Below are 14,270 nucleotides of genomic sequence, written 5' to 3' on the forward strand. Positions count from 1 at the left end.
CTAGGAACTCCCCCAATCTCTATGGTAAAGAAATCACAGTGGCCACAACGCCCCATTGCCCAGACCCTGCCCCCCAAATCTCCTGGAATTGCCAGGTGCAGGCTAGTAACCGTAGTTGGCCTTGCTGGGTCTGGTTGTTGCTTCCACTTCCTCCCCTTAGCTTGTTTCCAACAATTGCCAGTCAGATGCCTCCATAAGGCTCAAATATGAAAGCAACAGCCCTCCCCTTAGCTACTCAAAGATACACTGCTTCTGAACATGGAGGTTTTTAGTCCTGTTGTGGCTCATCAGATTAAATGTTCGGCCTAGCACCCTGTCTCCAACAGCAGCCAGGCTAGGTGGTTCCAGGAAGCCTAAAAGAGCAACAAGACGTCCCTGTCTTTTGTCTCAGTGTATGCAGAACCAACAGATTAAAAATATTTATATCCCAGCACATGTACTCATGAGGTAGGGCTGCCAACTCTGGTTTGGGAAATTCCTGGAGAATTAGTGGTGATGCTCAGGGAAGGCATGGTTTGGGGAGGGGAGGGATCTCAGCATAGAGGTTCCAATATTTGATCACCAAAGAAATTTGAAACCTTTTCAGAGAGTATTAGATGAAGTGGGCCAAAGACATTGGCTGGGTCTGAGGGGACTATATGAAGCAGTAAAACAAGGAAAATGGGGAGAATGTATGAAAAGAGAGGACAATGAATTGGAAGAGTTAATAAAGAGCGAAGCAAATATTAGAAAGGAATTAGCAGGGAAAATATACAGAATGATGATAAGAGATAAAGAATTCATGATTAGAATAATACAGGCAAAATGGGCAAAGGAAACTACAATATCAACACAAATGGTGAATAAAATGATGAAGGGTATTAAAATGTGAAGATGGATAGATATAAAGAGTTGGAAAGGAAAATAATGCTGAAGCGGTATAGAACACAAGCCCAAATAGAACATATGATCAAAGGAATGAGACCGAATTGCTGGCATTGTAACGCAAAAGAGGGGTGGTTCTCACACTTGTGGTGGGAGTGCCCAAGGATAATAGAATTTTGGAATAAAATACTTAGTAAAATTAGAGAATTGTTTAAGATTAGACTTCAAGTAACTGTAGACCTGATGCTTATGGGAATTATGGGGTGTGAGAAGGTAGAAAAGAGTAAACAAGAGATGTTTAAAGCAATGATATTAGCGGCTCACACCATCTTTTGGATGGAAAGATAAAACAAAGTGGACTATGGACAGATGGAATAACTATGTGTTCAAATATGTGCAAACAGATGTGCTGGGATACTTAAAACAACAGACGATGGGAGAAACAGAAGAAATGCAGTTGAAGACTAAGTGGAACCCATACATTAATTGGGTGAAAAGTGGAGAAGCCAACGAAGAGACTTTAGGAAAACTAAAAAGGCTATGCTCATGGCTGAAAATATGAAAATATGATATCATGGATTGGTCCGTGGGGGGAGGGAAGGGGGGGAAGGGGAAAAATTTGTATTGGAAGAAGGAAAGTGTAAATTGTAATTATAAAGGTATGGAGATGTAAAATGACCTCCAATGCAATAAAAAAGAATTAAAAACAAAACAAAAACAAAACATAGAGGTCCCAGAGTCCATCCTCCCAAGCAGCCATTTCTTGCGGGGAACTGATCTCTACAGCCTGGAGTTCCACTGTAATTCTGAGAGATCTCCAGATCCCCACTTGCAGGTTGGCAACCCTATCATCAATAACATGCTGTCCAAAAACTATCAGTATGCAGCCACAAGAGGCATTCAATAACATATAAAACCAGAAGTGGGGGAAAGACGAACGTAGCCAGGGGAATGCCGCAAACCATTCCCCCAATACACAAAGAAACCGAGCAAGCGGAACAAAAAGCCTGAAACTCAGCAGCAACTGAAATTCAATAAGTTTGATGTCAGGCCAATTGCTTTAGGGAGAGTGTTCCACAACCAAGGAGCCACAACCAAAGAAGGCCCTGTCTCTGGCGCTTACCTCCACCTTGCTGCTGATCTTAACTGATGGGCAGGCTTATGTGGGAGAAGGCCAACCCTTTACAAACACTGGCCCAAGCCAGTTTAGGGCTTCATAGGTAATGATTAGAAGCAGACAGGCAGTTGCTATAGATCTTTCAGAAGTGGAGAAATGTGCTCCTTCCCTGTAACAAAAGTGCAGTATCGTTGAGTTTTGCCCCAGCTGAAGCTTCCAAACAATCTTCAAAGGCAGCTCCACACAGAGCACAGAGCAGTAATCTAAACGGAATGGGATCAAAGCATGTATGGTCATTTATGCATGGGAGTTTTACCTGGGGTTCAATGCTCGCTCGACCCACACTTTTCCGTTGTGAATCCAAAATTTGCTATGCACCAGCAAAGTCACTGAGCTCAAATCGAGAAGTGTCTCCCTGCCCCTTGAAAACAGTGCTTTGTAATTGGCTGTAGTTCTTACTATGAAAAAAACATCCAGCGCCCCTCTCCCCCCCCCCGCGGAAACCCAAGTGCCGTTTTACAAAACAATTTCAAAAACTGGTGCTCTTTAAAAGGAAGGGGTGGGGGTGGAGAAGAAACTCAAGTGTCGTTTTAAAACCCTTTCTTATGTGAATGTCTGCTCAGAAAGAACTCCGTGTGGAGACAAAAATCAGGAAGCATTTGTGTCCCCACCCCTTAAACGCTGCTTTGTAATTGGCTAAAGTGCTTACTGTGAGAAAAACGTCTCCCCCCCCCCCAACTCTCCTGTCCCACACTTTGGCTTATGCATGGAGATTTCATCCAGGCTGATCTCAGGGGAGATCGAAGAATAGGGTTATTACAGGAACGGGAAGACCCGGGATTTGTGAGGGCTGGGTGCGAGGTCATCTCTAATGGATGGAAAACTCATGCATAACTCCAAGGAACAACCGAGTCAGACCAGGGGGCCAACTTGAGTGAAAGCACCCATGCATAAATGACCTATAAGTGTGGCCTGATCATGTTTCTCAAGGAGGTATTAAAGCTGGCACTCCATTGACTGAAGATGCTACGGGCTGCAGACAAAATGCGCACCTCTGATTATAGACAGAGATCTAAGATTTGTGAATCGAGTTGTGAATCTGCTCTTTAAAGGAAGAGGGGAATGAAGACCCAGCAAGAAAAGGAGGAATCTGTCACCCCCAACTAGTTCCAGTCAACAACCTCCTACCTTTCCCTGGATTGAGCTTTGGTTTGCTGGATCTCTTTCAGCCGAGTGTCTCTCTGTTCAGGCAACTACGTTTGGGGGTTCAGCTGCAATGGCTACAAGCCCTCATGAGCCCTAACCCAGATGTGTTCATTTAATCCTTTTAGAAAGCAGCTTAAGTTAGTAGCTCCTGTAGCATCTTGTACTTGGCAGTTCCATTACTTCATTTAATTTACGACTTCCAAAAAAACACAATTTAGATTTTTTCCCTTTCTTCTTTTTTTATTATTTGAGATTCTATTTATAAAGATTAAACAAATCTGACAAAAAAGATACACATAATACTGGAATACAAAAATTTTCTCTGTGGGGGATGCAGCTCACGACGGTTTTCTGCAGCCGTCACATCGTAGCAAAACATCGGTATCAAACATTTAACAAGTCTTTTTTTTCCTGCATGACAACCACCAACTTGCATGCAATCTTTTAATGTATATTTATACATATATTGTATAATATGTACATACAGTTCCAGTAAAAAAAGGCTTTCATACAAAACGAAATAATTCCACATGGGGCATGTCTTAATGGTAGTTGAAAAAACCAGCAGAACGGCAAAATATGTGCTTCGACAAGAGTAATGTTAACTTATCTCCAAGAACAAGGCATGAATCTTGGCCTTTCTGTGGGTCCCTTCACATGTTGTTCCCTACATGGGATAATCCTTTGTATGGGAGAAAATTGTGCATGCTCTTACTGTCGCAGGTTTGGTACAAAGATTTGTTTTGTCAGAAGAACACAGAGAGGGAAATGGACACAGGCAGCATGAAGCAGCCCTGAAACCCTCCGGGGCATTTTCATAGCTCTTGCTTCTGTCAGGTATGTAATAAAGAATACAAAACCTACGACAGCCAAAGTACTCATCGGCATAACAAATGCCGCTCTCTATTAACAGCAGCCAGAAATTCACAAGCAGCACTAAAAAGGCGCAAAGGAGATTTCAGCCTCACATATAAAGATAACAATATATGTTACAGCATGTGTTTGAAACCTCTGCTTCAAATATCTTGCCAGTTAAAGTATTAGAAGAGTAATGCAACAAAAGGAGCACAGCATGATTGTCCCCAAAAAACTGATCTATATAATGGATCTCTGAAATGCAGGATATTGAAACGACTCCAGGGTGGAAGATTTTTCTTGGAAGTAACAATCTTATAGTGAGAGGAAAATAAAAGCAGATTTTAAAGACAGAGATCTGTTAGAGTGCAGCAAACATCTTCCCCACCTGCAGAGAATGCATGCATAGGGCATAAATGGTGAACATGTTAGCCGGACAGACGCCCCTTGTAACACAAACTGTGGCAGAGTTACCGAGAGGTTCTGAGCTTCCTCAGGGCAACATGTGAAAAATGCCTTTGTTTGTGGATAGATTGGCTATATAGCTGCTTAGATTTGCCAGGAAATCTGTAAACTAGTACCACGAGAACTAGCATCATGTGAAATCCATAAAAGACAGGCCAGAAAACAAAGCCCAGATGAACATAGCGGTTCTTGAACGAAAAGAAGACCTGGACAAAGAACAGTGCTGTCTACTGCCCTTACTGAGAGAGTCTGAATTGTGCTATCAGCAGAACCATTAAAAAAAACCCAAGTGATTTTGTTTTTAACATACTGTGCATTGGCGGTGGAAGTCAAAACTCGCCTTTGAACGTCGCTTGAAGGGTGACTTTTCTGATGACTACTTGGGCTGGGATGTAAGCCTCTCTCTGATGTTGAGTTTCAGAAAGATCGGTTCTACACTTGCATTTAACAAAAAACAAAAAAAAAGAGAGAGACTGATAGATGCCAGCAGAGAGAGGGGGGGAAATGTTATGGTGTTTGAAACCAGTGGCATGAAATGCACAGAAAAAGGAAGGCTTGTGGTGCCTTAAACAAACGTTAGCTGCACAGAGAAGGAAGCGGGGTCCTCCTTGGCTGTGAAGGAGCAACGGGAGGGTCCAGAGAGGAGGGTGGACTTTTGGCCACAGATGTTGCTCTAGAACCTCTAGGGAGCCGTAACCCGATTCTCTGAAGGTCCGTCTGCAGGACCCCTGGAGGGAAGGAGGCAGAAGAGGGGACCCACGGAAGGAAGCAACTGCCTCAGTCAGCTGCACAGCCCTTAACTTATAGGTTTTGCACAGATTATCAGATAGGACAAAGGGAATGCTTCAGAGAAGGGGGTCACACAGAAAGCAAACTTCACCCTCCCCCACCGGAAACATTATGCGATGCACCAGAAGACGCGGATCTTCGCCCTGTCCTCCAAATCAAGAAACAACCCCGAGAGGCAGCAGTTTTTTTAGCGCCGAGACGCAGTCGATGCTTCGTTGTACTAGCCACACAAAGAAAGAAAGAAAAAAGTCGGTATATTTTGCGTTTATGTTGCCAGTGAAACCACGAGGCAGCAAGAACAGGATTCGGGATATCGAATAAGTCACGGTTTTAATGCATGCAGGCCTTTGGGCTCCACTTCCCCCGTACCCCCTAAGAAAACAACTTGCTGCAATTTCAAGGCATCCTGGAGAGACCTAGAGGTCTCGCCAAATGACAGAAAACAGGGGGTTGCTTGGTCCCAGAGTATTCCCTGCCAATGGACTGTAGCCCGGAGTTTGTTACCACCCCCCTTCCTCATTCTTGCTGACTTGGGGCCCAACCCTTCCAGCAAAGTAAACAATATGTCCGAAGGCAAGAGTTGTTCCTTTGTTGGGTGCTGTGCTATATTTGACCAGGTCCCCAGGTCTACTCGTGAGGTCAATCGCTGAGGATAGCCCCCGGCAGCTCATTCGTGAGTGTGTGCCAGCGCTCAATTTTCTTATCCTTGTTTTTCAAGCAGTCAAACCAGTGCTTCAGCCGGTCCCCTTTGGCGTTAATCCCCAGCACCACACCACCTAACAGAAGAAGAAGAAGAGTTGGTTTTTATATGCTGACTTTCTCTACCACCTAAGGAAGAATCAAACCGGCTTACAATCACTTTTCCTTCCCTCCCCACAACAGACACCCTGTGAGGTAGGTGGGGATGAGAGAGCTCAAAGAGAACTGTGACTAGCCCAAGGTCACCCAGCTGGCTTCATGTGTAGGAGTGGGGAAACCAACCCGGTTCACCAGATTAGCCTCCCCTGCTCATGTGGAGGAGTGGGGAATCAAATCCGGTTCTCTGGATTAGAGTCCACCCCTCCAAACCACCGCTCTTAACCACTACACCATGCTGGAGGTTTCTAATGAGGTGAGGAGGGGGCTGCAATGACGCCCCCATCTCGACCACAGCTGTAAAAAACCTGCCGCTGACCCTGAAAAAGCTGTAAGGAGTATAAAGGGGAGAAGGGAACAACAGCTGGGTAGCAAAAGGCGACGTGTTTTTGAGATAAACCTTTGTCAGGGGAACCTTTTTGAGATACACTTGTTTGTCTGTACAATGGCAGAAGATGGTTGGATCTGCTCACCCACTGGATACTCTCATGGGAACAGACCTTTTTTGAAAGCCAGTGGCAAGATTTGTTTCAGTCCTTATATCCCTCAAACATTAGATATATGCTGCTCAAGATCAATGGATCAAGGAGCTTCTAAGGGATAAAGGAAAGGAAAGGAAAGCCAAATCAGCTTGTGAATTCACCCCAAAATGAAGACGGCCTACAACTGTCAGGCTGCTGAAGGCAGTCACTGGCAGGGATATAGGAGTGATCCTTCTGTGATTCAGATCAAAATCTGTAGTCAGCTCTCCACCCAAGTGATGTATCAGAATCAAGCGCTTGCATGGACATTTCCCCAGGAGCCCCTGACTCACCAATAAAGTCATTCGATTTGCCAATGTCATAATCCCACACCGTCACCTCCAAGGTCTTCTTGGTCAAGTCACCATGCTTGATCTCATAGCAAAATTCCTGTGAGGAAACAAGTGGAACTGACATTCAGGGAGAAACGTTTAACTCTGTCAAATGTTTGCCTCCATCGTCAAATATCCTTCCACCAAACCCAGGGCTGCCATATGAAGCCCCCGGATCGGCCAGGCCTTGTGCTAACTGAAGGATCTCGGCTTTTCACCTTTAGGAGCTCCTGTTTTTCATCTTTCACAGAACAGGGCTTGTACTGTGATTCACTCCAGCCCTTCTCAGCTATTGTCCTCAGGAGAATACACACAAGCTGCCTCTGGATTCGCGCATGATATTATTCCCCAATAGAGATATAAAAACAAACTCAGGTAACTTAAGTTTATGACCTTGTAGTCCACTTGTGTAAGCAGCTGGAGCCCTCCCGCTAAAGGGTGCCACGAAGGCACGAGAACCAAAGGCTGATATAAGAGCAAGACACTGCTCCACACTAAATGTATGCCACTCAGAGAATTCTGGGATCTATTGACACATCACTATCTTGTGTGTCTGACTTGGGCAGCAAGGCGGTTGGCTGCTGTGCATTTTCCCATGGCCCAAGATTTGCCAGGCTAAACAATGGGGCTAGCAAGTCTCCATTGTATCACCTTAAGGTGATTTAATCAATGCTCCTAACTGACCATTAATTATCTCAGCTGTACCCATCCTGGGCAATCAATCAGTATTCAGGAGAATAGCCCAGGCATTCTCCTGCATCCTGACGATTCATTTACCGTATATACCTGTGTATAAGCCGACCCGCGTATAAGCAGAGGTGCCTAATTTCTCCCCAAAAATGGGGGGAAATTAGGCACCCGCGTATAAGCCGAGGGTCGGCTTATAACCCCTCCCCCCCCCCAAAGACTTACCTTCTGGGCTCCTGGCGGCGGGAAGCTGCGGATCCGGCGGGGGCGGCAGAGGGCCCTCCCCGCGGCCGCAGCAGGCCTCTGAAGGCCGCTCCCGGCCGGGAGAAGGCGGCGGGGGCGGCAGAGCGCCCTCCCCGCGGCCGCAGAGGGCCTCTAGAGGCCTCTCCCGGCCAGGAGAAGGTGGCGGGGGCGGCGGAGCGCCCTCCCTGCGGCCGCAGGGGGGCTCTGGAGGCCGCTCCCGGCCTGGAAAAGATGGCGGTGGTAAGTTCCCCCCTCCCCCCTCCCTCCCCCCTCTACCGTATTGACCCGCGTATAAGCCGAGGCCGGCTTTTTCAGCCCTTTTTTTGGGCTGAAAAACTCGGCTTATACGCGAGTATATACGGTAGCCTCTTCTATCTTTTTTGTTCGGACCCCGGTAAAGCAATCAATTTTTATCTCTGCCAGTTACCTCACACTCCCTCAGAACTTATTTCGGGGTATACATACTAGTCCTTTGGCCATTCATAGTGTGTGTGTGTGTGTGTGTGTGTGTGTTGGATCCGTGCATACACCCTCACTTGTGCGGGGGCTCCTTTTCTTTGCTCCTGGAAACGATGGCCGTTTCCCTCCTCAGTGCTGCTTTCTCTGGATGTCTCTTCTGGACTGGTAAATATTGCCCACCCCAAACTATTCCAACTTTCCACCCTGCTTTCTCTTAGCTCTTGTGTGATTCAAGTGTATATATTCGCTGCTCAAAAGATATATATTCTTTATTATTTTATGAACAACTGCCAGCTTCTTTGAGAGTTTTCCCTAGGATTAATCCTGGTATACATAGGTTACTGAATGTCAGGCCTTTGCTTGTTTTGAAGTAGAGGTTTGCAGGCCAGAGGCTGGCTCCCTGTCAAGGCCAGGTTCTGGCTGCTGGTCAAAGTTTTGTTTTCATGCTGCGAATCCTGTTTATCCCGTCTCCGTGTTATGTCTTTGATTCTCTGGGAACCGTTACTGCACTGTGGTTTCACTTTGTTTTACTTTCTTGCCTAGAATGCTTTTATACTGTAACCTACCCGCATAGCCCCATTAGCAACCTCTCCTGCGTGAGAGGCAGTCAACTTCTGTAAATCTGTCTTTTTGCTCCTAATAAATTAGCATTGTTTAGGTTCACCTGCCTGAGTGTGTCTGTTTATGGGAAGCTAGGGATAGATGCCTGAGCTGACATTGGTCCTGGTTACCCACCTCTCGCTCTGTCTTCATAGTTAATTCCCTCAACTAAAGTGAAGACTTCCTAATTCAGGTAACACATGTATTTTTGTTAAGGACACCACACTGATCCTAGATTTAAAAAAATCCAGTGCTTGAGCATTGGGCAAAGTCACGCAGGCAGAACCGGAGTAGGAATGGAGTGGTTCAGGATAAAGCCAAAGCAGGACTTGGTGGGTACAGGGGCAGAGCTAAAAAGGAATCTATCCTCTTAGGTCAGGTAGATTCGAGTCCAGTAGCACTTTAAAGACCAAAAAGATTTTGGGGACATGAGCTTTTGGGAGTCAATGCTCCCTTCATCAGATACCAGAGCTTTGACTCTCAAAAGCTCATACCCCAAAAATCTTGTTGGTCTCTAAGCTGCCACTGGACTCGAATCTGGATGTTCCCACTACAGACCAACATGTCTACCCTCTGAAACTATCCTCTTAGTTGCATAATGATAATTTTATGGTAATTGTTTTCATGATTTTACTGTATTTGTTTTTACTGTGTGCAATTGCTTGATCGGATCTCTCCAGGGACAGCATATACAATTGCTAATAAACAAACAAGCAAGAGGAGTTTGACAAGCCCTGGAATGTAATGGCTTTTTAGAATCTGACAGAGACAGAGAAAGGCAACATGATTTAATTACAGAAAACGTATAGATGTTTGCATGAATGGCATTTGCTCTCTGCTTTCTGCTGCTTGTTTTGTGTATGCATGTGATTAGATTTTTATCTGGTATTTACATCTAGAATGAATGCCATTTATTCGTATAATGCAAATTCATAGACATTTAAATAACATTGAAAAATGCACACATTTTATGGGTAAGACATAGGGGAAAGAGTCTTCCCTTGAGGCAACAGAACATGGTGGGAAAATAAGAAAACACAGGTTTGATTTGCACAAGGAAAAGCTAACTAGAAACAGGGATCTTGAGTTCAAAGCTGCAGGGATGAGACATTCAAAATCATATAAAAGCAGAGACAGTATTGCGGGTAAATGGCTAGCTGAAGATCTGGCGGTGTGGCATCTCTAAAACTCTCCGCCCCAGACACATATGTACAAGATCCAAAAAGCAGAACTACCTCGTTGAATTCAGGATTGAGTGTTTTCTTCTTGACGGCTGTCTTGTGCTTGGATTTCTTGTCCTCATCTGGTTTCAAGTACCTGCAAAGATATCACCCGTCAACACAGATTGTTTTTTAGCCTTAAGCAGAGTCAGAGGTGAAGAAATGCAACACCGCTGGACGCACAGAAAGGACTAGATATTTAATTCTGACTCTAGCATATCTGCACAACAATCCGTTTACTGCCATATGGTGGTGAGTAAAATGTCATCTATCCTTAGTTTTGATCCCTATCTGGGGCCCAGCCATTGCTACAGCAAACAGGGGCACTTAATAATAAAATAAATAAAATTTGGGGGTGACTGATTGGCTAGTAAGGGATGTCACCTAAAAACAGTTGATCTGCCAATTACAGAAATAAGTGTTAACTTATTTCTAAGGAGCGCATGCAAAGAACAGAACAGGCACCTACTTGCTGATAAACTGCACAAATGCAATGGAGTGGTCTTAATGACAATCCATGATGTGTCGTTGGGTGAACAACAACCAACTCCTCCTCCTCCTCCCCTCCTCCTCCCCCTCCCCCTCCCCCTCCCCCTCTTCTTCTTCTTCTTCTTCATCTTCGTCTTCGTCTTCTTCCCCCCTCTTCCCAGAGCACTGATGCTAGTGGAAGGGATCCCTGAGAACTACTGAGAGGTCACTGAAGAAAACCCTCAAGCCCCACTTTGTGCTGAACATCTGCCACTCACACTACTGACAGGCAGGAGATGCACCATTCAGACATCGACCTGGTTCCTTAGGGTTGCCAACCTCCAGGTGGGGCCTGGAGGGCTCCCAGAATTACAGCTGATCTCCAGATGACAGAGATCAGTTTCCCTGGAGAAAATGGCAGCTCTGGAGGGTGAGCTGGATGGCATTACACACCACGGAGGTTCCTCTCCTCCTCAAACCATGCACTCCCCAGGGCCAGCCCCCAAATCCCCAGGAATTTCCCAACCCGAGTCCTTTGACTCCATCAAGAACCCACAGACTGACTGCTCTTCTCTGACACAGAAGTTCTCCCTGGCCAGGTAGATAACAGTGCTCCGAAAGTGTCTTCTTGAGGGCTCAGAAATGCTTCAAAGAGTTCCACCACCACCATCATCATTCGAGTAAGACGGCCTGCCTAGCGCCTGATTTTATTATCGTAAGCTGCTTTGATAACCAGCAGCATACAAATCCTGTAAACAAGCCAATAAATAAATGTGCAAGGAAGCAGATGAGATGCACCATAAGGAGGGCTGTCTGAATTGAGGGGGAGAACAGGTGAGAAGCCAACAGAGGACTGGATTGAAACCTGGGCCCCCCAGTTACTTACCAGGGCATTTGCCATTCCCCTGAAGAATGAGAAATGATCATAATTATTATTATAAACAGAATATTAATGATTGACAATCTGTTGCAGGTTTTTTTTTAACAACATCCATAGTTCTGCACCCCCACAGACACCCCTAATGGGAGGGCAGGCACTGTGCCAGAGTCTCTCTTTAGTTGCAAATGAGGGGAATTAGGTTACTTTGGAAAACAAGCAGATGGGGCTGACAGGCACTTAACCAGCCATAGATTTGAGGGTGGGGGAAGAATTATGGCTAAAGCTTTCCCAGCCATGAAGCCTAATTACAAACAGAAAAGCCCCCACTTACAAACATGTTGCCGTGTCTGCTGTGTGCAGAACAGACCTCAGGGCTGGATTACTTCAAGGAAAATATGACTGATGTGTGAGGGGCGGCTGGGAAAGGAGGCATGGAGATGTGGATGTTTAAAGGCCCAGTGGTCTGGGAATAGGGTTGCCAACCTCCAGGTGATGGCTAGAGATCTCCTGCTGTTACAAGAAGATGAAGAAGAAGAGTTGGTTTTTATATACCAACTTTCTCTACAACTTAAGGAAGAATCAAACCGGCTTACAATCACTTCCCCTTCCCCTCCCCACAACAGACACCCTATGAGGTAGGTGGGGCTGAAAGAGCTCTAAGAGAGCTGTGACTAGCCCAAGGTCACCCAGCTGGCTTCATGTGGAGGAGTGGGGAAACAAATCCAGTTCACCAGATTAGCCTCCGCCGCTCATGTGGAGGAGTGGGGAATCAAACCCGGTTCTCCAGATCAGAGTCCACCGCTCCAAACCGCCACTCTTAACCTCTACACCACGCTGGAAGCCCGATTAGGCACTGCCACAAGCTAACAGAAGAAGTCTCTAAGGAAAGAAATGTGGCCACCTTACTAGCACCCTGGAGCCAAGCCTCAAGAAAGGCACTGAATTGGTTGACTCTGGTAACTCATTAGTTCTTGTAGGTTATCCAGGCTGTGTGACCGTGGTCTTGGTATTTTCTTTCCTGATGTTTCGCCAGCAGCTGTGGCAGGCATCTTCAGAGGAGTAACACTGAAGGACAGTGTCTAGAAGTGTGTTGACTTGACTCTTAGCAGGGAAATCATAGGAGACACTGTCCTTCAGTGTTACTCCTCTGAAGATGCCTGCCACAGCTGCTGGCGAAACTGCCTTGATGGATCAGCCTCAGGGTTGTCCTGTTTCCAGAAGTGGCTGGTAAGGCAGTTCTGGGAACTCTCATTGTTTGGCTCCTGCGTCTATCATTCAACTTCAAGAGGAGCTTCATCAGTCTAAAAGCAGAGTGAGAATGTGGTGCTTCGTTTCCTCTAGTGACAAAATGGTGCACCCACAAAGTTTGGTAGCGTCTAACTCCAGCACCCAGCTTCACTGCTAGGTTAGTTGAAGAATGCAAATCCCGCCTGCCTGCGGAAGTTCTATGGGCCCCAGTCTAGAAGTGTGTTGACTTGACTCTTAGCAGTGAAATCATAGGAGCAAATTAGCCAACATAAATCCCATTAAAGTAAAATGGGAGTGGTTAAATGGTTTTAGCACTTTGTCTGGATTGTTTCAGAGGGTAGCCATGTTGGTCTGCAACAGAACAGCTAGAGTTGAGTCCAGTAGCACCTTAGAGACCAATGGGTTTGAGGGTATAACCTTTCAAGAGTCAATGCTCTGACAAAGGGAGCAGTGATTGTCGAAAGCTTATACCCCCAAAATCTTGTTGGTCTCTATGGTGATACTGGACTCAAATTCTAGTTTATCTGGATTGTGACCCATGGTCGGTCTTTTTCTTTCTTTCTTTCTTTCTTTCTTTCTTTCTTTCTTTCTTTCTTTCTTTCTTTCTTTCTTTCTTTCTTTCTTTCTTTCTTTCTTTCTTTCCTTCCTTCCTTCCTTCCTTACTTACTTACTTACTTACTTACTTACTTACTTACTTTGCCCAAAATCCACTGATCTCATTAAGATATGTAAATGGGGCAACGGCAACTGCAGATTGAGTTACAAGGGAGAGTTTTTTAAAAGCTCCTTTTCCTCTGTGATTATCTTCACAGTGCCGTTTTTGTTCCCATCCCTGCTATCATTAGCTCTGGATGGTGTGGGATAGTGAGTGTGAATATGCGTGTGTGTGCACAGGGGATAGGGGGTTACCACACTTGTATTCCCAGCGATGTATTAAGAGTTAGAAAGTGCAAACAGTATTTTTTATAACGTTTTCAATGTATTCCCACCAATGTATTAAGAGTTTGAAAACGTTATAAAAAATACTGTTTGCACTTTGTTTGGCCCCTTTAGCTGTGAAGACGTCTTCCAACCATTTATAAGCCGTGGTATCCAAAAACCCTTTTAAAGCGATATTTTTTATAACATTTTCAAACTCTCAATACATCGCTGGGAATACCAGGTGCGGTAACCCCCACAGTCTCTGTGTGTGGGGGGGTGTTCATTGGAGGAACATGGGGGATCCTCAGGCTCTACTGGTTGGACTTTGTGGATTCAAATTCAAGGATGTAGTTAAGGAAAAAAGGATCTCTTCCTGGTGCTGCTACTACTACTACCACAATAGTAGTAGTATTACTATTACTACTGTGTGTGTAAAGTGCCGTCAAGTCGCAGCTGACTTATGGCGACTCCTTTTGGGGGTTTTCATGGCAAGAGACTAACAGAGGTGGTTTTCCATTGCCTTCCTCTGCACAGCAACCC

At 45.4% G+C, this 14,270-nt stretch overlaps 1 protein-coding gene across 2 annotated transcripts in view; it reads right to left on the minus strand.

Moving 5' to 3' along the window:
* Nucleotides 1–5,815: 5,815 nt before the first annotated feature.
* The window catches only part of DOC2B (double C2 domain beta), a 168,970-nt gene continuing 160,515 nt past the window's right edge, over nt 5,816–14,270 (minus strand). For both annotated transcript variants that reach the window (XM_056865137.1, XM_056865136.1), the window contains 3 exons: nt 10,229–10,310; nt 6,966–7,062; nt 5,816–6,072 (listed from right to left, as the gene is read on the minus strand). In XM_056865137.1, coding sequence (XP_056721115.1) covers nt 5,936–6,072; nt 6,966–7,062; nt 10,229–10,310 — 316 coding nt within the window. In that variant the 3' untranslated portion in view covers nt 5,816–5,935. The remainder of the gene's footprint in view (nt 6,073–6,965; nt 7,063–10,228; nt 10,311–14,270) is intronic.

Source organism: Euleptes europaea, chromosome 19 (genome assembly GCF_029931775.1).
Source record: "Euleptes europaea isolate rEulEur1 chromosome 19, rEulEur1.hap1, whole genome shotgun sequence".
In the NCBI taxonomy this organism is placed as follows: Eukaryota; Metazoa; Chordata; class Lepidosauria; order Squamata; family Sphaerodactylidae; genus Euleptes; species Euleptes europaea.